At 38.4% G+C, this 24,240-nt stretch overlaps 1 protein-coding gene across 1 annotated transcript in view; it reads left to right on the top strand.

Annotated features, from left to right (window-relative positions):
- LOC100713932 (zinc finger protein 124-like) overlaps positions 1 to 8,744 on the top strand; it is a 105,886-nt gene extending 97,142 nt beyond the window's left edge. Inside the window, exon 5 of the mRNA XM_013152689.3 lies at positions 8,141 to 8,744. Coding sequence (XP_013008143.1) covers positions 8,141 to 8,148 — 8 coding nt within the window. The 3' untranslated portion in view covers positions 8,149 to 8,744. The remainder of the gene's footprint in view (positions 1 to 8,140) is intronic.
- Positions 8,745 to 24,240: the final 15,496 nt, after the last annotated feature.

Below are 24,240 nucleotides of genomic sequence, written 5' to 3'. Positions count from 1 at the left end.
GTCATTTCTTTGCTGATTTTTTTGGTTGATCTGTCCCTTGGTTTCAATGGTGTGTTAAGGTCTCCTGTTAATTTGGTTTTTCATTTCTGTTAATATTTGTTTTATATAACTGTGTGCTCTGGAATTTGGTGCATATATATTTGACAGTTATCTCTTCCTCTTGAAGTTTTCCCCTAACCAGTATGTAATGACCTTCTTTATCTCTTCTGATCATTATTGTTTTGAAGTTCACATTGTCTGCAAAGAGAATAGCTACACTACTTTTTTTTAGGGTTCCTGTTGCGTGAAGTATTGTTTTCCATCCTTTGACTTTCAGTCTGTGAGTATACTTTTGGTTTAGATGAGTTTCTGGTAGGCAGCATATGGTTGGATTTTGTTTCTTGATCCATTCTGCCAGTCTGTTTCTTTTAACTGGGGCACTGAAACCATTTACATTAATTGTTATCACTGTTATATGTTGGCTTATTGTTGACATTTTATCTTTCTGCTGTTGCATCTTTATCTTTCCATTCTGTTTAACTGTCTGCTTTGCCTAGTGTTTTTTTCCTAAGTGTATCTAAACTGTCTTTCAGTATTCTTTGCAGGGTTGGCTTGGTGATCATGAATTTCTTCAGCTGTTCTTTGTTGTGGAAGTGTCTTATTTCTCCAACTATTTTGAAGGACAGTTTTCCAGGCTACATCAGTCTAGGTTTAAAATCATTTTCCTTTAGGATCTGAAATACTTCACTCCATTCACTTCTTGAATTCTTTGTTTGTGTTGAGAAATCTGCTGTAATTCTGATACGCTTTTCTTTACATATGATCTGTCTTTTCTCTCTGACAGCTTTTAGTATTCTATTCTTATGTTGGCTTTCTCGGATGGTTATTATTATATGCCTGGGTGTAGATTTATTTTGGTTATGGCTATTTGGAGTTCTGTATGTTTCTCTAGTCCTAATTTTAGTTTCCATTGACATGTTTTGGAAATTTTCAGCTATAACTTCTGTGAATAGCTTTTTGATATCATTTGTGCTGTTTCCTTCTTTTTCATTTATCCCTGTTAATCTTATGTTGTTTTTCTTTGCATCATCTTGCAGGTGTTGAATTGTTATTTCCTGATTCCTTGTTTTTTTAAACAATCTTTCCTTTTCTGTTCACTAGGTGCAACCTTGTCTTCGAGGTCTGAAATTCTATCTTCACTTTTGTTGAGTTGGTTTTGACAACTTTTGATGGAATTTTTGATTTCCTGTATATCTCTTTGAATCTGCTTCATGCATTCTGTGTGTTCCTTAAATTGTTCATCCAGGGATTCTTTTTTTTTCTCTAATTTTTTAACTGTGTCTTCTTTAGATGTGTTCAGCATCTCTTTCATTACTTTTATCATTTCTTTTCTACCTGGAAAATTATTTCTAATTTGAATTCCTTTAAAGCTTCTTTATTTTGTTTGCTATTATTACAGGTATTTCAAGTGTATGGCATATATTTTCTTCTATGTATATGGCACCTATAGTTTCTTGTGAGGGGCTGGAGGTTTGAGATTTAATTTTGATCCTTCATTTTGTCATTTTCCTATATTTCTATCTTTCAAGTGTTTTTGTATGGTTTTCCTGGATGTGCTGGAAATCATCTCCTATGTCCTAAGCTGCTGGGACTGAATTGAGGTTGTTGAGCATGGTAGTCAGGCCCTCAGGCCCTCCTGTGCTACCATCAGTGTTCCAGATAGCTGGGCAGGCACCTACCCACGGTGGATGATGGGCTAAAACTCTCCCCAGGCAAATACCAATGCCCTGAAACTCATTTCACCTGCTCTCCACTCCCATAATTGAAGAAGCTTGCTGGGCATAATCTACTCAGACTGCAAAAGCTCCCAAGCTAAGTTTAGAGTGGCTGGGTGGGACCTTGAGCTCTGGGAGCAATGATCTTAACACAATGTCCTGGGCTCGGGATGGCATGTGGTCTTACCCAGCTGCCAGCTGAGGTTCCTGGTTCCTGGTTTCAGAGAAGGACTCTGGGCATGTCCTGGGCAGGCCTGAAACCTTCCAGGCAAGAGCAGCCTAATGTGGCTGTGCTCTGGGTGGGTTCTTGAGCTCTGGGAGTGATGCTATTAACACAGTCTCCCAGGCTCTGAATTGTGATCAGAGTCACCCCAGCCACAAGCTGAGTTTCCAGTTTCCCTTCCTTCTGGAGAAGGTTACTGGTCGTATCCTAAGCAGGCCTGAAACCTGGCAGGAAAGTGCAGCCTAGTGTGGCTGGGTTCTCTAGTTCTTATCACCATAATCCCAGCATTGGACCATGAATCACTCACAAATTCTAGAAGTCTGCTTCATTAATCAGATGAGGTTTTGAAATGATATTCTATGCAAATCATAACACGTTATTTTATGAAGTCTTAGTACATTTATGCTCAGTTTGAATTCCTTTTTCTGTAAGTCCTTTCCATTGTAATAACATTTCCAACAACAAAAATTTGGAAATAGTTTGTGTAGGTCACAAGTGCACCTCTACTTGATCAGAATATATGATGGGATCCAAACTCTGTTTCTATTCTTTACTTTTGCTCTTATTTTTATATGTAAAACATCATAGTAAAATACAGATTTTATTTAAGAAAATAAGGTATGCTTGACTTCAAATTCTAGGACCTGTGTTCCAAATAGTGATGAATAAATTGGAAAATGAAGAGAGGATTTTGTGATGATATCTCAGACAGTGAACTTACTGTGTCATATATCCCTTGTTTGTCCTGTGAGGCAATTCGTGAAGCATAATTCTTTCACCTCCCCACTTCTCCATGTACATTGGGGTACTTGATGCATATGTTGTTCCACATGACCAGAGAAGCCTCTTGGTCTACCTTCTATCTTCTTCCGGAGAAGATGGAAGGACTGGGGACAGAAAACATCAGCATGTTGCTGTGCCAATATGGCCAGTACATACTGTGGTTACTGTTTCCTGTGAATTAAGAATGGGTAATTCAGGACAGAGTCCAGTGAGTCTGCCTTGAGGGGCACAAGTTTCTCTGAAGAGGCCCATGTTTGTAAATGCCAGTTGCACAGAGGTGATGTGAAGGGAGTAGATACCAGACTCCCCAAGAAATGGATGGACTATGCACAAAGAAACAGTTTTTCTGGGAAAATGATAGTTTCCAGAGCAAAATGGCCTGGATTTAAAACACTTACAAGCACTGAATATTCACAGACTACCTCTAAGCATAAAGGCTAGAGTTAGAAATCACTGTGTGCTGCATTCCCATAGCTCTAAGCTCTCCAATTGATGAGCTAACTCTTTGTGTTCCACTTTAGGAACTAGTAGGAATCTTGACTCCCTAGCACACTTGTATAATCCCATCATTCAGGAGGCTGAGGCAGTAAGATCACTGCAAATTCAAGTCCTCTCTGTGCTACATAGAAAGATTGCATCTCAAAAAATCAAAAGCAAGGCAAGAAGTAAGGAAGAGATTAAGAATGAATACAAGGAAGAATGGAAGGATCAAAGAAAGAAAGAAAGAAGAAAAGAAAAGAAAAGAAAAGAAAAAGAAAAAAAAGAAAAAGAGAGAGAGTCAAGTTCCAACACATCAAAGTTGCATGTAGGTAGTTCAAAGACTGTGAACTCCTTACAGGCAGGTGAAAGACTTCTGCAGCATCAAATTCTAGAGGTATGACCAGAGATGCTTCTTGGGTTGTGCTAGCTCTGAAATTCCCCCAGCCAGGCACAATTCTCCCCATGTCACACAATGGGAGTGTATACTTGCTAGCTTTTTTTGCAATTTCACAGCATAGGCCATTAGTTGAATGCCAATCCAGCCTCATAAGAAAAAATATACCTAGACGAATCCATCCCAGAGCCCCAGAGACACCCATTAGGGAGTGTCCAGTGGATCCGGCAGCATTTGAGCTCCACCCGTCAGAGCACAAGGCACCATGAACTATGGTTCAGGCATCCATCGCATATTCATAACTTCCCCCAGCGAGGCACAAGTTCCCAGTCTAAGCACCAGAGGTGTTCTCAAGGTTGCCATGTGTTCCAAGGCACTGGACATCTTGCAATCAGCTGCAAGGCCCCAGAAGCACCACACTCTGGGGACATGTGTAGAGTAACCCTCTAGATCCAGAAGGTTATGCACTCCCTTCAAGTCCAGAAGATTTGGAGTGAAGCATTATAAGTCCAGAAAAAAACTGTAAAACTATCTTTGAAAATTAATAGAGAAATAAGACAGTTACCTGACAATGAAAACTTGAAAAAATTCATGCCCATGAAAGCAACAGTACAGAGTACTGAAAGACACTCTATTGAAGGACCAATTCCCAGAAATATGTGAATCAAAAATGTTAAAGAATAATGGTTAAAACTGTTGAATAACCTAATTTCAGTTAATGAAATTGAAAATGTAATTAAAATGCTAACAAAGACAAGCCCATGTCCTGATGGGTTGCCTTCTGAATTCTACAGAAATTTAGAGAAAGCTTAATGCCAATAATTCTCAAAATCTTCAATGAAATTGAAAGGTATATATGTATCCTGAACTCATTTCTGTAAGCGAGTATTACGCTATGACCAAAATCAGAAAGAGACCCAATCAAAACAGTGAACTACAGGCCAATATCCCTAATGAAAATTGATGCAGAAATCATCAATAAAATTTTGACAATAAGAATTAAGCAAGTGATCAATAAAATTATAAACTAACATCAAGTGGGACTCATTACAAGATTGCAGGTGTGGTTTAACATATATCAATCAATGAACATAATACACCATATCAACAGAGCCAAAGATGAGAACCACAAGATCAGCTCAATAGATGCAGACAAATCTTTTAAAAATTCCAACACTCATACAAAATTTTTTAAAAACCCTACAGAATATTGGTAAAAGTTGTATTTACCTCAATATGATAAAAGTCAAGTATGACAGACCAAGAGTCAACAACTTACTAAATGGACAAAAACTGAAAACTTTCATCCTAAACTAAGGAACAAGACAAAGATGTCCATTGTCACCACTCTTACTCACTATAGTTCTGGAAACATTTGATCAATTAGAGAAGAAGGAGAAGTAAAATGAATAAAGATTGGAAAGGAAGATGTTAATTATCATTATTGGCAAATGGTATGTAACTCAACATAGAAGATCTGCAAAATGCCCATGAAAGACTTCTAGATATAATAACTGAATTCAGTAATACAACTGCATACAAGGTCAACACTCAAAAGTCAATAGCATTCCTGTACAAAAACACCAAACTCACTGAGAACGAAATTAGGGAGACCATACGTTTCACTATAGTATCCAAAAGAATGAAATACTTAGGATTCAATCTAATGAAGAAAGTAAAAGAACTATTCAGTGAAAATCGCAATACTCTGAAAATGATATCAAAGAGGATTTCAGAAAATGGAAGGACATTCCCATTCATGGATACAAAGAAAAAAAACATTCTGAAAATGGACATTGTCTGAAAATTGTTATAGAGTTTTAATTCAATTCCAATCAAAATATTTTCATCCCTCATAGATCTAGAGAAGTAATTTCTACCAGTCTTCTGGAATCAGAAGAGAAAAAAGACATAGAAAAGAAAAATGAAGCAGCAAGAAAGACTGATAAACAACAAAAATCAAACCAAAGTAATAAGATTATATGTTTCAAAACAAATTGATCTGTGCTGGAAGCACATTTGCTTCCAGTGAACCAAGACTTGATAGGGTAATCTGGAGATTTCACTCTTCTATGAGGAAACCCTGGATTATGCCTCTCTAGGAAGAGATGGGACCTCCTCTTAAGGTCAGAAAAAGGAGATGGGATCTTAAGAATTTAGGAGTAGTGTATCATGCATGCTGAAATCTGGCTTTTATATTATTGTGCACAGTGATTTTTTTCAATGTCAATTCCAAATTAAAACCAAAACTCCTAGCAATGAGGAAGACAAACTTGTGGAGTGGAGCTACCCTCAGAGGGAGGGACCACAAACTTCACTCCATAATTGCAAGACTAATTCCTGGCTTTCCTTGCCATCACTCACCTATGTGCACCCACTTCTCAAAGTGGTTTATTATCACTCCCTCTAATTTTTCTGTAAATAAATCTTAATCTTACTTTAAACAGTTGTTTGACTCCTCATTCTATTTCTGTATGTTAGAGTCAAAACTGGCAAAAATTTCAGGGTTTGCTGATTACTTTAGGCCCATTCAGGTAGTGGACACAATGGATGTATAATGTCACTAATTAACATAGGGGATGGGAGAAATAAATGACCCACAACTCAGCCTGTTGAAACCAAAGGACAATCACATGATGCATGTCTGTGCTCATGTTGTCCTAGCCCAGTGACACTGACATGCAACATAAGCACTGCAGCACATCCCTGCAGAGGTAGAGTAAAAAAAACACCCTGTGCCTCTGAGGGGGCAATCCAATCACGTTCCTGGAGAAAAAGGAGAGGAAAATGCTCAGATTTAAGAAAATGGCGAAGAAAGGAAATTAAATGTAGAATCATTTAGGGTATTCCAGAGTAATCCATGTTGATGAAGCAAATTTTATTCCTTATAACTGCACTAAAACATGGGTGTTTGCAAATTCACATTACAAATTTCAAAAAGAGCTCTCTCACTGTGAACATTTAATGGTTGCAAGGACAGAATACATGTTTCTATGCTGTCCTGAAAATAAGGAGTATAAGTTCGAAGATAAAACAGGAGATTCCATCTCAAAGTTTTGACTTTTGCAAAAATCTCATGTTGTATGGAACCACTTTAATGGCTCTGAGCTTTCTAACAACGTCTAAGGTTATGATTCCACTTGTCTTGAACAAGTACAGATTTGGAAACATTTGTTTCATCATTTTTTAACGCAGGTAACCACTTATTTACTGGTTATGTAAATCTTTAATCATGTAAATATGAGATAACAACCTATATATTAATTATACAACAAAAGTACTAAAGGTGTTGTGTCTCTGTCTCTCTCTCTTTGTCTCTCTCAGGGTCTGTCTGTCTCTCAGTCTCTGTCTCTGTTTCTCTCTCTTTACCATGGGTTGAACTCACAACCTGGTACTTACAAGGCAAGTGCTTCTTTGGCTAAGCTTACTACTTGGCTTTTGTGGATATTTGGCATACATGCATCCTATCCTTGTGTCCTCACACATAGAAATCTCACTTTTTCCCCTGAAGCAGGATGACAGTGTTGATAATGGGATAAAATAATTCACTCAGTGTGTATATATCTTGAAAAGAACTATGGTTCTTAGATATTGTGGGAAAAACTTTTTGACATTATCCTCCTCTAGCTTTATTTCTCTTCCATTCTCCCCTCCCCATTAAAGAAAATAAAACATAAACAAAATTTTAAAAAAAGATAAAAGGAATTTTTATTATTAAATTCTGTGTCAAAATTTTCACAACCCAGCTTCCTGAGCTGTCCATACCTGACTTTCTGCCTGTGTAGGAGCCATCCTGATTGCTTCTGATTCACTCCTCATTCCACAAGGGAGAAAATCCAAATGTGAACTGATTTCTTTCCAAAAATATAAATAATTACTATCTTGTAAATTAAATGTGGAGATTAAAAATTATGACTTTCTATCACTGCCTCAAATGAACAACAAAAAACATAGAAAATAATTTACAAAGTTAAATTTCCTCACTGTGAGATGAATGGAAAAAGGTGAATTAGGGTCTAAAATTTTTCAGGGCTAGCACAGGTCTTCTCAGCTACTTTGAGTACAAATGTATGTTACAGTGACTTAGTGCCAAGTGCTTTATAGAGATAGAAATTAAACTGAATGTACAGATTTACCAAAAGAAGGTTTTCCTTGCAATTCTAGAGGGGAACCAAGCAAGAATTGTAGCTTAAGTGGCTGAGGGGCAAACATTGAGATATGGGGCTATATTAACTCTCTTGTAAGAATCAGAAACCAGCTTTTAAGCATTAGGAGGTAAGACAGAGAATGTTTGTTCATTTTTTCAGCGTGTATCATAGTTGTGATATCTTTAAGACTGATGTGCTCCTATTTCATCTCTCTGTGCAGTGGTCCCAATTATATGGGGATTAATGCTTATCAAACATTACTAGCAAAAGATTATTTTGAAGACATCACCTGTTTGACTGCTTATTTATAAGAAAATATATGACAGAAAATAAAGAAGAATTTCTCATAACTTTACAGGCCTTTGAAGCAAGGAAGTCACCAACTGCAGTTGGAAAGCATGTAATGGCCTGCCAAAGTTCGCCAGAGGCACCAACTTACCTTTACCATCCAAAGTTGTGTGTCACACATCCTCGACTTACAAGTGAAGGTATATTATGACATTTTCAACTGTTATGTGAATACAACAAAACAGTAAATTAATTATCTACCCAGGAGGCACAAGTGCTGAAAGTGGTAGTAGAGAAGCAACAAATAGCGAAATTGTGTGACCCATTACCTTTCCTCCATTCAACTCTAAACACAATATGACTGATATCTTACGTTAGCACCTATTGGTCTCTGAGTCAGCAAATCATCAACACTAGTAAAACACAAAACAGATTTAGAGGCATCTGACCACAGTGGGATGTACGTGGCCCAAATATATCTGATTGCCACAACAGGCACAAGGATTAGCCTTGTCTCACAACTCTGGAAGACATCTGGATCTGAATCCTTAAGTACCGTATCCCAGAATCATTAAAGATTGCTGTTTCTCTTTGTTTTCCTTTTTACACTTGTAATTCATCCTATTTTTGATACTGTCATCCTGTGATATCAATAAAGAGCAACTTACTACTAAGCATGAGGTGTATGCCAGGCAGTTCTCTTCCATTTGTACACAAGAACCTGGACAAATTTTTGCCTATTAAACTCTAACACAGCTCTATGGCTGAGTTAGAAGCAAAAGCAGCAGTCCCCCACCTCCCATCAGCCATGCTGGTTGCCTGAATTAAAAGGCTTTGCTGCAGAAACAGAATGACATGGAAAATGGTTCAAAATTTTCCTACAAGGCTGACAATTTCTTAATGGAATGAGGAGTTTCTACAGTGTATCAAATGAAGAAACTTGTTCAATATTCTGAGTAGGAAAATCTGGAAAAAATTTTACCCTATTCAAATTGGACTTAATGAGCTAGTGTTTCATTAGCTTAACTACACTTTGTGTGTGAGTGTGTGTGTGTGTATGTGTGTGTGTGTGTCTGTTTCTGTGTTTGTTTCTAACTGTGAGTGCTATTGCCCATTTTTATAAAAGAAGCTATATGTTGTGCCCCAAAATGAGACCCAAAATGTGGCTCAGAACAAGGCAAAACATTTTTCAAGAAGAAGTCCTTTATTTTAACTGGTATCCAGCAATGCAGGAAGCAATGGAGACTGACAACCTCTGCATGCTAAGAGAGTGGGCTGCACAGCTTTTATTGGCAAAAAACACAAAACAGGGTGGAGGTTTGCAAGATAGGGTGGGATTCCTAGGAGTTTTACAAGTGACATCTGGAGCACAGTGATCTCAGAAAATGGGGTGTTGGACTGCACTGGGCTGAGGGCTAGGTCTGGAATGTTTCTCTGATAAAAGGGGTGGGGGAGGTAGAAGGCTGGCAGTTAACTTATCTATATGAGCTTAGCTAAGAAGGAACAGAAAAAGGGGGATGGGAAATGCATACAGAATTGAAACATGGCATGGAGTGATCTGTGGAAAATTACAAGTTATAACATTCCCCACAGATTATATTGCAAGGAGTCAAATCCTTGATTTTATTCCCTAGGTACCAATTTATATCCTTGGTTTCTTTAAATCATTAATTTTACAGATTGCATTCTTCTTTGCACATATGAGACTAATTTGTTGATTACACAATGTCCAATAGTTACTAGTAACAGGAGCATTAGTAAAGGGCCTGCTGCCCCGGTCAAGAGGGTGGCCAACCATAGTAAGAATGAGACCCATAGTTTAAACCAATTCTGACTAGTGAGAAACAGCTTGCTCCCTTTCCTGTAATCTCCTTTTTAGTGTTGGTAAATTTTGCCTAATAACACCTGAATGATTTACATACAGGCAGCAAGTTTCACCTAGAGCTAGACACAGGCCCCCTTTCTTAAGGAAAAAGAGATATAGTCCTTGTCTGTTGTGCAAAACCATTTCAACTAGTGTCTCAAAGAATCTTCTAACTTTTCTATAGTATCTCCCAGGCATAACAAAAGAATTCTGTACTGTCAGCATAGGGACAGTACGTTGTGTTGGATGAGTCAACAACTTCACCACAGTACTGGAACTGAGGGCAGAGATACCAACTGATGGATCTTAATTTTTTTGGATATTTAAGTCTCTACAAGGAATGATTGGTTTTCCTCCCATTAGCAGTTGATCATATTGCATGGCGTGCTGACCTAACAACATCCTCTTATGTCTAATCCTTGTTGGGATGTTATTCAACAGGGAACATAAATCTACTTTAATTATTCCATGGATGGTGGAATTGGCTTCCAGGAGTTAACCTGTGTTATAATCCACTATTTTCCAGGTCCCAAAATAGAAGATATGCTGAGGTTTGTGAAGTGAAACTGCAGGGATCAGACAGACTAGAATATACAGCCACATCAAGCACATCTGGTGATTTTAAACTTTAAGGGGTCCTAAAAGAGGGTTGCAATCCACTTATCTGTAAGTTGATCCTCTGAGGGAGGTGCCAGCTTGATGTGGGAATGATGAATCCAGGCAGTCTTTCCAGCAATGTTGACACCAGTTGGGGTGCTGAGGGCTATGGTGTAGGGGCCTTCCCAGCAAGGTGTGAGTGATTCTAGATGGTGCCTTTTGATGAGGACCAGTGCTCCTGGTTCTGCAATTGGTTGCTGATCCCTAGGTGGAGTCGTCTCAGAGGAGGGTGCTGCTGTGGGAACAACCAATGGATGGATGCCAGAGTTGGCTGGAGGGCCTGGAGGGGCTTAATAAGATCCTGGTTAGTCATTTCTGCTAGTTTTTCCTCAGAGATTTTAGGAATAAGAGGGGAGGAGTCTTCCATATAGAGCTTCAAAAGGGGAAATCACTACAACATAGGGAGTACAACGCGCACACCAGAAAGCAAAAGGAAGGAGACTCACCCAGTTCTCACCAGTTTCTAAGGGCATTTTGGTTATTACAGTCTTTAGGGTCTGGTTCATCTTTTCTACTTTACCCTGAACTTTGAGGCCGGTAGGCACAATGAAGCTTCCAACTAATCTGTAAAACCTGAGCTAATTTTTGAGTTATTTGAAGTATAAAAGCCGGGCCTTTGTCAGATGCCATGGATAAGGGAAAGCCAAATGAGGTACAACTTCATATAAAAGTTTTTAACTACAATTAATGCTGACTCTGACTTAGTGGGGAAAGCCTCAGTCCAGCCAGTGAAAGTGTCAGCCATTACTAGCAAATGCTCGTGTGCATAGAGCCTAGGTTTTCCCATTTTAGTAAAGTCTATTTCCCAATGTTCTCCAGGCATAGTTCCTCGATAACAGGTGGTCTCTGTTTGTTGAGGTCACTTAGGATTTACAAGCTGGTATTGTGGGCACCTTGAACTTATTGACTGTGCAAGCCTTGACAATTGAGGAATAAAGAACCTGTCTCAAAATAGGGCAGCCAGTTTGGATCCTCCCAGATGAGCTGATTGGTGAGCCTGCTCAAGGAGTTCCCATCCTAAAATCTTTGGAAGGAGAACTTGTTTATCAGGCAGTTGATACCAGCCTCCTGGGATATTGGCTTTTTCTTGAAGTTGTGTTGCCACATGTAAGTGTGCACAGGTTCTGACAGGGTAGGTGGAATCAACAACAATGTCAGGCTGTATCAATCCCCATTGATTTTATGGCTGCTTCCCATGCATTGACATCTGCCAAGTTGTTCCCACATGTAATGAGGTCTTCTCCCTTTTGGTGGGCCTTTCAATGAATAATGGACACTTTCCTTGGTAGCTAAATGGCATACAACAAGTCCAGTATCTGGGGGCATTTTTAATCTTTTGGCCCCCTGAATTTAGAAAGACGTGTTCCTGATAAATGGCCCCATGGACATGAGCAATGATGAATGAATACCTGCTATCAGTTTAGATATTTATGTCCTTTTCTTCTGACGATTTTAGGGCCTCAGTCAGCGCCACAAGTTCAACCTTCTGAGCTGAGGTGCCAGGTTCTAGAGTGTGTTCCTATAGAACTTGAGAGTCTGTGGTATCAACAGCTCCTGCAACCCACTTACCTTGATGGATATAACTGCTCCTATCAGAAAAATAGGAGGAGACCCCAGGTAGGGCTTCATCTGTCAAGTCAGGTAAAGTCGGTGAGGTACTCTATAATCTCAGTGCAATCATGAAGATGAAAAATGGGGTCATCATCAGGCAGCAGGGTTGTTGAATTCAGGCCAGCTGTTTCCCTGAAATTGATGGTAGCCAGATCCAGGAGCAATGCCTGATAGTGCAAATCTCAAGAGCTTGACAGCCACCAGTCTGGGTGGGGGCAGATTTAATGAGGGTCTCCAGTGAATAAGAGGAGACAATTGTGAGTTTTTGCTCAAAAGTTAGTTTTTGAGCTTCCTTAACCAGTAGGGCTACCGAGGCGACCACTTGCAGGCATGGTGGTCACCCGGCCACCACATTATCTAGTCTTATGGAGGCATAGTTGATACGTCTTTGCCATGGTCCAAGGCTCTGGGTTAAAGCTCCTTTTACAATTCTTCATTTTTCATCCACATAAAGGAAAAAGGGTTTTTGCAAGTTTAGAACATGAGGGATGGTGCCTCAGTTAGAACCATTTTTAGTTGACTGAAATCATGGACCTGTGAGCCTGTCCATTCTAGAGGGTCTTGTGTGACTCCTCTCAGTGAATCATATAATGGCTGAGCTATCTCAGCAAAGTTGATAATCCAGAGTTGACAGTATCCCACCACCCCCCGAAATTCTCTCACTTGCTTTTCAGTTGTAGGGGTGGGAATTTTTCGAATAGCCTGTATCCACTGAGGGGAGAGAATACCTTTCCCTTCATGAATCAGGTAGCCCAAATAGGTCACCTTTTTTGACATAACTGAGCTTTCTTTGCTGAGACCTTATAACCCAGTTTATCAAGAGCCTCTAATAAGCCTGGGGGCACTTTTACAATTTTCATTGGTGTTGGTTGCCACCAAGAGGTCATCTACATAATGCAAGAGAGTCAATTTGGGAAAATCCACTCTGTAGCCCAGAAGGTCTCTGGCTAGAGCTTCATCAAATATAGTGGGCACATTTTTGAAACCTGTGGCAGGCATGTCCAATCCAATTGTTCAGAGACCCCTGTGATGGGGTCAGTCCACTCAAAAGCAAAAATGGTTTGACTCACCGGGGCAATAGGCACAGTGAAGAAGGTATTTTTCAAGTCCAATACAGAATACCAAGTTCATTCTGGGTTCAGTAAACTCCACAAAGTATAGGGGTTAGGCACAATCACGTGGAAGGTTACAATCCTTTTGTTTACCTCTCTGAGATCCTGTACTGGTGGTTAGTCCTGGGTTCCTGGCTTCTGGACTGGCAACAGGGGGGTATTCCAAGGAGAAACACAATATTTCAATATACCATGTTCTTTCAGCCTTAGTATATGTTTTACAATGCACTGGTGGGCCTTCAGGTTGATGGGATATTGCTTGAGTCGAATGGGAGAGGTTTTTGGTATAAGCTCATTTACCATAGGGACTTGGTTTATTGCTAAATCAGGAGGGTTATGTTCTGCCTACACCCTGGGGGATTTCTTGCATACATTTTTCTAACTGGCTATTGTTATTCAAGATTTTTGGGCTTTCCAATAGCAAATGTCCTTCTCTTTCAGGGTATAGGGCTAGAACCTTTGTGGTACTGGAGGTTTCAAGTGGGCTATAATCTATTTGCACTGTTGAAGTGGCTGTTTCAAAACTGAGATGAACCTTTAATTTGTGTAAGAGGTCTTGACTTAGTAAGGGGTATGGACATTCTGGGACTCATAGGAATTCATGAGAAATGGTCTTTTGTCCTGGTCAGGCTAACTGAGACTGGAACTTCAGGTAAACTTTTGCAATGCCAGTGGCTCCTAATACTTTTAGTTTGTCCCCCATAGGAGTTCCTATGGGCCATGTTAATACTGAGTGGGTGGCCCCAGAATCCACCAAGAAATCAATTGGTTGGCACCCCACAGACAAAGTTAGCCTGGGCTCCAGGGGAGCATGAGAGCCTTGACATCTCTAATTGTGAGACAGTAAGGCCTTTGCCAATTTCTCTAATTTTGATTTCAGTTTGGGGTAGTTTTTTCACCAATGTCCCATCTCCTTGCAATAGGCACACTTATCAAAATGTGGCTGGGACTTTTCCTTCTTCTTAGTCACCTTTTCACTTAAAAGTTCTAATACTTTAGTCAGCTTCTGGTCTCTAAGTTCTTCACGATTCTCAAACACTATATGAGCAATTTCTAATAACTGGCTAAGATGCATCCCCTCAAATCCATCTAGTTTCTACAATTTTCTTTGACTATCTGGGGCTGACTGCATCACAAAGGCTATATTTATGGCCCTTGCATTCTCTGGTTCCACAGGGTCAATGGGAGTGTAAATGCAATAGGCCTCCTGTAACTTTTCCAGAAAACCCACAGGGGATTCATTAACCAATTGCCTTACCTCTGAGACCTTGCATAGGTTGGAAAGTTTTCTAGTTGCAACTTTAATTGAACTTTAAAGGAATTATGGAATGCAACTTTAAAGGTATAACTGGCGATACTGTTCCACAGACTCCTGACCTCCCATTGTGTTGGGATTCCAGTAGGGTCAGGTCAAGGGGAAAATAAGGTTAAGCATGCCAGGTCAGAAGAAGGGCTCCATTGGTGTCATGAATTGCCTTTCTTCCCAGTGACTGCATGCGATCCCTTTCTTCAGCTGTAAAAAGAACTTGCAAAATCTGCTACCAGTTATTCCAAGTGGTTCTGTGAGTGGAAAAGATGGATTCAATGAAATAAGGCTTTTAGGGTCCTTAGAGAAAGGTGGGTTTTGCCCCTTGCAGTTATAGAGATCAGAAGTAGAGAAGGGGACAAGGTGTACTGGGTCTTCAGGGCTGGGGTCTTCTCAGAGTGGGAGCAAGGCAGGGGTGGCAGAGGAGGAATCCAGGAAGACCAGACTGTAGTGACTCCAGGCTCAAATGGGACTGAGTGCCGGAGAGGATCACTCAGGTGAAGTGGGCTCCTCATCTTGAGGGGATCAGTAACCCCTCGGGCACTAAGGAGGTGGGGCAAGGTTCCTTTGGTATCTACCTCTAAGACTGGAACTGTTGGTTTCAGTTTTTCCTTCAACGATGCCAGCAGTGTGGAGTTCCAAGGCTGTTGCAAAGAAGCCTGTGTATATTTCTTTATCCAAGGGGAAGAATCATATATGAGATCAATTGAAACCTGTATGTAAACAATTTGGTCAGGGTGGGAAGGGGAGCCAAAGACATATCTCCAGGCCACCTCTGTGAGAGGCATGTCAAAAGAACCTTCAAGTGATCAACCCAGCACCCCCTGAGGCCATTCTAGTGAGACACAGACACTGGGTGAACTGGTTCTCTATAGCCTCAAGCTATCTGTTTAAAGTCCTTAAAATGGTTTAAAAAAAAGCATTAATGGATCAAGAGAGGTGGTTGAATTTCCTTGCCCCATGTTTTGTAAAGAAAAATGTTCTGTTAGAAGGACACAAATGACACTGACACTGAAAACACAAAAGACGCAGACAAGACACATAATAGTACCAGTATCTAAGGCTTTTTGGTCTCTAAGAGGATGGTAAAATATGCCTTCCAACCAAAAGGCCCCTTAAGGCTGCTTAATCTGCCACATGAGAATAGACAAATACTCCTTATAAAGAAAAGTTCTCTACAAAGAGGCAAATTGAGAAAACAATGTTCCTAATTGGGAGGGCTTCTAACTCCCACAAAGTCAAATGCAGACTGGAAGTCTCAAAATGTACGTACAGAGGTCCTTCAAGTCAAGTTGTGAGGCTGATGGTTGAGTGAAGCCTAAAAGGGGGTCTAGCTGAAAGGGGGACTCAGGATGGCCTCAGTCCATTCTGGACGAGACCCCAAATGTTGTTCCCAAAATGAGACCCCAAATGTGGCTCAGAATGAGGCAAGACATTTTTGAAGAAATAGAAGTGCTTTATTTTAGCTGGTATGCTGCCACGTAGGGAGCAGTGGAAACTGACAACCTCTGCATGCTGAGATAATGGGGGCACATCCTTTATTTGCGAAAGCCACACAACAGTGTGGAGGTTTGCAAGATAGGTTGGGAGTCCAGGGAATTTAACAAGGGACATCTGGAGCACAGTGGCCTCAGAAAATGGGATGTTGGGTTGCCTTAGGCTGAGGGTAGGTGCAGAATATGTCTCTGATAAAAGGTGGGGGGGGGTACAAGGCTGGTGTTTAACTTATCTATATGAGCTCAGATAAGAAGGAACAGAAAAAGGGGGGTGGGTGACCCACCCAGAACAGGAACACAGCATGGAGGGGTCTGTGGAAATTTACAAGTTGTAATACTATACAGAAGAAAACATATTTCATATTGCATATGATTTCCATTTTTGTTGTCATTTTGTACAAGAAAATGAAAGAGTTTTGGCCCAGACAGGACAGCGTAGCCAGTAAAGCCAAGGAGCTCCTATCTCCCCCTCCCCTAGGAATTTATGTATGGTACCAAACAAAGACCAGTGGGCTACCTGTGCATCCCTAATGCCCCCTTAGGTTCCACCCCAAACCAAGGCTCCTTATGTGCCTCACTTCATGTGTTCCACGGAGAGATTGCCGACTCCCAGGGGATCGGGGGTGTCTGTCCCCTCATTCTCAAAATAAAGAGAAGTTATATTCAATGTTTCTTATCTTTTCAGCTGCCACCAGGCCCCACAGTTCTATCAAAAGTATCTTTGTAGTGTAGAAGTACCAAAATCTACAGAACAGAAGTACCACTATGTGTGCATATTTTACACACTATTCAGAAACTAAAAATAGCTAATAGAGGGCAGGAAATATGAATTTTGGGTATTGTACTGGCATTGAAGCTTATATTAGTTATTGCAAAACCAGGAAATCATCAACACTAGCCAGGGGAGATGTTTGAACCTGGGGACACTTGTTCATGGTAACAGTGGCAGCTAGTGATCACAGTGGTCTTTGGAGAGAGACTCAGCAGAGAAGGTGAGGAGCAGCAGACATAGAGGCCTGTACTGTCTGGCAGAGACTGGAGAAGGGTTGAGTCATTCTGCAGTAGGGAGAGATTGGCCAGGAGCCATTCTGGAGTCAAGTCGGATGAGACAGAACCAAAACAGCTGCTGGTTACCTTCAGCAGATTCTACCTGGGAGCAGACACATAGAAATTGCTTGGACTGAGATTAGCCCAGTTAGTCTACTCTAAAGGCAGGCATTTAAGGTTCTCTAATGCTCTGGCATAATTCAGTGCTTGGTTTGAGGGGAAACAGTAGCATGACTCGGAATATTATCTCCATAGGATGTCTACTAGAGAATCCAGAGAAAATCCTGGAAGTGAATGATTTTTTTGTTTTGAGCTTTTTTTTGTTTTCTTGTTTTATTCATCTGTTTTTTGTTTCTCTTTCTCTTTTATTTTATTCTTATTTTCTGAGTGTGAGTCTGGTTCCTAACTTCAGATAATAATGATTACAACTCAATGAATTCTAACAGAATGAATAGACCAAGAAAGGCAAGCAGTTAGGGGAAAAAGAAAAAGAAAAAGAGAAAACCTATAACAGGAAAATAACATGACAAGGGTTAGTCAATAATAACAGTTTTAAGAATTAATGTTAATCGTCTCAATTCAGCAATAAATTACCAAACTTGTGGAACAGATCAAGAAGCATGATGCAGCAACATGCTGTATACAAGAAACACATTTAATTAAAAAATTCATATGTGTAATTACCATATTGACTCTGCAGTATAAGAAATTGAAAGAGTAAGTATGATTAAAAAATCTTCAATAAATATTGTAAAAGTGTTCGAGACTGCTTAAAGAGGAAAAAGTAGCTCAGGACAAGGGAGAGAAGAAAGAGGAAAAATATATAAACTTGTTTATATGCATTTCATGTTACTAAAATGAACGTACCACTAATTCCATTACATCTTAGAACAAACAGTTAACATTCATGTTATATCAATATTGCATAATTATATCTGGTAATTTGAATTAGAATTTTGAAGATAACTATAAAAACAATAAAATTATTTATGTCCATACCACCTTGTTTTGAAAGCCTGTTATTGTTTTGGTCACTTTAGTATAGTTATTTATCTGACTTTTGCTTATTTTGCTAAAACTTTACTGTTTGGATTCATTTTTCCCTCTAACACAAAAAGAATAGATGGATGTATGTAGGCTAATATGTGCCCAGTACTTCAATTAATGAGTTCACAATTACTAATTTTATTATGTGTGATGATATGAACAGCTATGATAAAGAAAATGAGACATCATGGTAGTCATTTCTAATTCTCTATCATTTGTTTTGAAGTCCAATAATGCTTTCATTCTTGGTTTTGATTGGTTTTAGCCTGTTGTCAGCTACATGACTTAAATGTCTGTGAAGGTATGGACAGCTACTTTGAAGAAAACAAGAGATAATATGGTAGTCATTATTGATTTCCTATTGTCTGTTTTTGAAGGCACATATGGCTCTCATTCTTTTTGTTTTCATTGTTTTTGTACTATTTTGTTTTCTATTAACTTGCTGTGTGTGAAGGTATGGACAACTGTTTTGAAGAAAAAAAGAGACATTACGGTAGCCATTGTAGATTTTCTGTTGCTTTTCCTCAAAGCACTGTTATTTGAATTGCTTTATATTGATCTGTTTTGTTTTGTTATTTTTAAAATAAAAATAAATAATGAAAAATAATTGAAAAATAGTTGAAAACATTATTTCATGTCAAAAGAAAATTTTGAATGTGTTAATCAAATATCATCATGATCATGATGAACAAATATATATGGCCTCTTTACTCAATTTTTTGTATAACTACACAAATACAGTCTTGTAACATTCTACAGGTATTAAACTATTAGTTTATCCATGCTTGTAGAAAAAAATCATGGTATATTATATTGCATGATGCTGAATTTTAAGATAAATTTATAACAGTTAACAGCTGTCATTACAAAGTAGTGGCAGAAACTTTCTCTTCTGCATACTCAACAGGAGATTTAGACCATATCTAGAAAGATAGATGGGCCAGAAGGATAACCAGCATTCTGGTTCTAGCACTCTGAGGTCAATGATTGTCCAATGCATGACAGAACCATGGTTGTGACATCATATACCTACATGAGATTCTGGCCTTCTGTCCAAGGAGATTGTTGAAACACTGAGGAAAATATTGAGGTGCATAGTGTGCCTAAGATGAGTTACTAGCAAGCAAATGTTTCCTAAACTTTCAAAAAAATCAGGTTGGTCACGCAATGATTGTGACTCATCCAGATGGCTAACACTGATAGGAGATAAAAGAGGTGTTGTACGTGGTCCTCAAGTAAATTCTTTAGAGACTTAGATGAACTTGATAACAAAAACTTAATTAATGCAGTTTTCACTTTAACTTTCTCTTGAACATTCAGCAGAAAAGTCTAACCATAAATGTGTAAAATAATTCCATATTGGTATGTTGAAAGAGTCTCTATGCAAGAAACTCAAATCATTAATACATTATGACAGCTACCACCTACACTGATAAATGAATACTCTTGTGAGGCAACAAACTTTAAAGAGTTACACTGCTGAATGGAGGGACCTATAGATTTTGTGCCTGGAATCTTTGGCCTAAGCAAATACATGCACTCAGAATGAAAAAAGTTGAAATGTAGAAGATGTTCTGCAAGATACTTCAAACATAAATTTTCCAACTTCTACATACCACCCACCATTTGAAGCCTCAAAACAGGAAATGGAGAGAGGTGGAGAGTGGCTAAAGCTGGAAATTGATCACATGTGTGGGGCTAAATCAAACCTAGAGACAAATACATGGAGTATCTGAAGTGTGATGCATGAACAAGTTATTCCACCACCAAGAATGGGAAATGCACGAAGCAAGGTAGCCAAAGAAATCACCTTTAAATGATTGAAATTGATATTTTGTTATTCAACAAAATCTAAAATGAACAAAAAAAATTGCATGCAGTAAATAAGCCCTCACTTTAGTGAATTTGTCATAAGGAGAGAAAATTCTTAAATGGTTTGTCATAGAATAGAGAACTAGAAGAAGAGGAAGAAATCAGAAAAAAATGCTAAAAGGTGAAGAAAAAACATGCAAAAAATTGGTATAGAGGTTAAGAAAACAGGAGGGAAAAACAGAGGAAAAAATATGAAGAAGGGCACATCAGGATAGGAACAAATAATAGAAATAATGTTCATATCCATATAAAAACAAGAACAAAACAAGGCATAAAAAGCCAAAAAAGAAAAACAAAAACAAACATAAAAAGAAAGGATTAAAGAAAGTCTACTTCATGGCATGCTTCTGCTGTCACTTGTAATGAATGTGGACTGATATTTCCTGATAAAATTAATAACATCTGCATACAAACTCTAAATCAGTTGAATCCTGTGTTTCCTTTCATTTAAATATGATGGTGTTAATAACTTCTGTTAAGTACATTACATTCTATATTTATTTATTTATTTTTATTTTGAAGGTAGTAAAGCACAACAAAACAAGACAAAACAAAGCCATCAAGACAATGCAGTGAGGTTGGTACTTGACTTCAGAGCAGGATAGTGGGATAACAGTAATAGGTAACATAGTATATCTATTTATCTTCATAATAGTTGTCCATTCAATCATGTGTAGCAAAATGAAACCAAAAAGAGAACATTATAAAACCTATCAAAACAGAATGTTGAATAGAGCAAAACAATAAATAAGAATGAAGAAAACAATGTAATCAGTGTTTGCCTTCAAAGAGAAGATAGAAGAAATTCCCCCATATTTGCTACCTTGCATATGGTTATCCTCCCAAGAGATGCTCAGACCTCTGGCCCCAGGTCAGCATAATCAGTGCAATAATACAAACATTTGGTTGCTTTATGTGCCTTAGTTGCTATCAATTCCAGCTGTCCTCAACACCATCCAGTTGCTAAATGGTGGTGGTGGTGGATGGAACATTTGATTCTCAGCTCATGCACAGGTAAGGTCACAGGACATGATGACTTGCTCTCTTCCTGGCTCACCCACTGCTTTCTCATGTCATGGATGCTTACCAGGATTGAGGTCATGTGGCTTTCTTGCTCAGACCACTATGTTCCCACATGTGTGGATCTCAGGAAATGCTGACTTGTTCTCTTCCTGGCTCCCCCACTGCTGTTTGGGCCATGCCTGCTTACGAGGAAGGAGGACATGTTGCTTTCTTGCTCAGCCCACTAAGTTCCAACATGGGTGGATCTCAGGAGACACTGACTTGTTCTCTTCCTGGCTTGCTGGCTGCTTGCTCATGCTGTGGCCACTTACCCTACTTTTTGTAATTTAAAATAATAAGTATTAGGTTAAAGACACAGATGCCCTGGAGTTAGGAACTGTGAAGTTGGTCCTCTGTCAAGCTCCTACTGAAATTCTGAAATTTGTATTCTTGCATTGATTACGCTGACCTGGGGCCAGAGGTTGCCAGAACTAGTCTGAATTTTCAAAAGTTGCATATTAGTGATTGTAATATAAATTTGAATTGTGATTATTACTTCATACTGAAATGTTGTCAGGGCTTCCAAGGGCTTTTAAGAGTTTCTAGATTTTGTTACTTGAAATTTTACATCAAATCAGATCTAGTTCATTGACTATCCTGAGTACTTGTCATTTAATACATATAAGGAGCAGAAAAGCTTGTGTGACAAGCACCTGGATAACTGTGCAGAGAAAGAAGAAATGAGTTTATGTATTAATATTGAACATAATTTTCAAATGCCAATAAAGGAATACAGTTTAGAACTATAAAATAAGGTTGGGTTGGAGGAAGCTGTTGGTAATTTTTCCTTCTTTCAACTTTAGGTTTAAATTGTTAAGTTTTGTAGGTGCTTTTGCTCCAGTGTCTCTCTGCTCATCTCGGTGGGGCAAAAAGGAATGTACAGCTTCAGAATGGACAGGGAAAATCTCTCTGTAATAGTGAGTGCCTGTCTTAGCCCTCTTATTTTTTTCACAAATGTGGAAGCCCCTCAACCACCCCAACCCTTTTCTGCGTGGTTGCCTTTTTCCACTCCTGTCCCCCATGAATTCAAGTTGTTGTAGCTATCCCAAGGTGAACAATCAGCATATGCTCTTTTTGCCTTCTTCTTTTTTGTAATATAACATGGAAATTCCAGTAAATTTCACATCAGTAGAGCCTGCGTTGTTTTCTTCTGTGTCAAGGGTACTGTTTTCCAGTTTCTGAGTATTGATCCTTCACATATTTTTTTGCATTGCCTAAGGAGTTTAAGACAGATGGATAATTCTGGCTCCTGATACCCAGCATGGATGAAAGCAGATATCTCTTTGCCCAATTGTAGTTTAGGGAAATAAAGATTCCAAACACAAAATTAAATTTTGAAAGATCAAATATAGTGGAAAATTTTCTCAATGTTTTTAAGGAAAGCAGAGGACATATTTACACTGCACAATATGAAATAAATCTTTTGACAAATTTCTCAGTACTGTTCCCCATGGCTGTTGTTTTAGTCTCTGGGCTTCATTGTTCATAAAGTATTTTTTATCAGTATTGCTGTTTTACTTGATTATCTCTTTTTAGCTTAAAAGAATCTCCTCTATTATTTTTCTGATCAAATTTACTCTTTGATTCTTTGGATTTTATTGCATTCCATGGCCTCACTGTGAAGAAAAAATAAGTAGAACTTATACTTGTATTGTTATTTCTTTTCTTTTTTATCTTACATTGCTGCATTTAATAATAAAGAAATTATTTTGAAATGTATAGAACAATTGAGCCAAATTTTTGTAAATACCTATTAACTCACTGTCCCTACACAATTTACTTTTCATTTAATACTAATATTTGCCATTGATATAAACCTTTTATGATTGATGAACCAACACTGATATATTATTATTACTTAAAGCCAACTGTAGGAGTTTGATAAACATATGTAATATATCAACCAGTGCAGAACTACACAGAATTGTTCATCTGGGATCTTCTTTATTCTGCCTATTCTACTCTGTCTCAATCCACCTGAATTCCTGATGACCTATAATGTTTTGTCCATAAAGTATTGGTGTTTTAGGAATCTAACTTTTGGAGTCATATGCACTCTTTTTCTCATAATCTTATATAAATTGTTCTATGTTTTCATAATTTGAGAGCTCTTTTGATTTGTGGTTGTGTTATTAGTTTAATTTGCTGGTACTTTTGGAGATTTTTCTATCAGGTGTCAATAGAAACATTTGCCTGTATTTTGTTTTGTAATGAAGTTGTCTGACTGTCAGCTTCTGGTTGATCCTGTAAAACAGTTTGAAACAAGGCAATAATTTCAAAATTTTCACAGAGTTTGAGAAATATTGTAGTTGTTCTTTAAATATTGGGTAATATAGGCTGAAAATGCCTCAACTCCTGAATTTTCCTTGACTAGAGATTTTATTTTTCATTCATTCATCTCATTTTCTGGATTCAGGTTGTAGTATTTCAATTCTCCTTCCTTTCCTTGTCTTTACATCTCATTCTCTCTCTTATTTTTCCTTTCTTCTTCTTTTCTCTTGAGACAAGGTCTTGCTATAGAGTTCAGGTTTCCCTATATTCCACTATAAATCAGAGTCTGGAATCTAACTTAGGATAATTCTCACCATTTCTGGAATTAATCCTCACAGCCTCACCAGCTCTGGAATTAAGGCATGGAATACGATGCCTGGATCAGCTTATAAAATTCTGCTTCACAGTTGAATTATAAGAATAAATTAGACTATTTTTACAGATGAAGGATAAATGACAGTACAGCATACATGAATTTATGGGATAAAATTAAGGCAGTCTTGAGAGGGAAATTTATAACATTAATGCCCATATCAGGAAAACAGAGCAAGCACATATGAGGTTCCACCTAATGTGGAATCTCAAAGTTCAAGAGAAAGAAAACCAGGCTAAACAAAAGCTCATATAATGGAAAAAATTATAGAGATCAGAACAGAAATTAACACACTGGAGACTAAAAAGGCAATAAAAAGAAAGAAAGAATCAAGGAGTTGATTCTTTGAAAGATTAAATAAAATTGACAAACTCTTAGTCAACCCTATCAAAAAAGGAAATAAAAGACCCATGTCTACACAATTATGAATGAAAAAGTCAAAATCACAACAA

This window comes from Cavia porcellus, unplaced genomic scaffold, assembly GCF_034190915.1.
Source record: "Cavia porcellus strain 051 isolate PalLab524CR breed Dunkin Hartley unplaced genomic scaffold, mCavPor4.1 scaffold_23, whole genome shotgun sequence".
NCBI lineage: Eukaryota > Metazoa > Chordata > Mammalia > Rodentia > Caviidae > Cavia > Cavia porcellus.
This window is presented reverse-complemented; position numbering and strand designations above follow the sequence as displayed.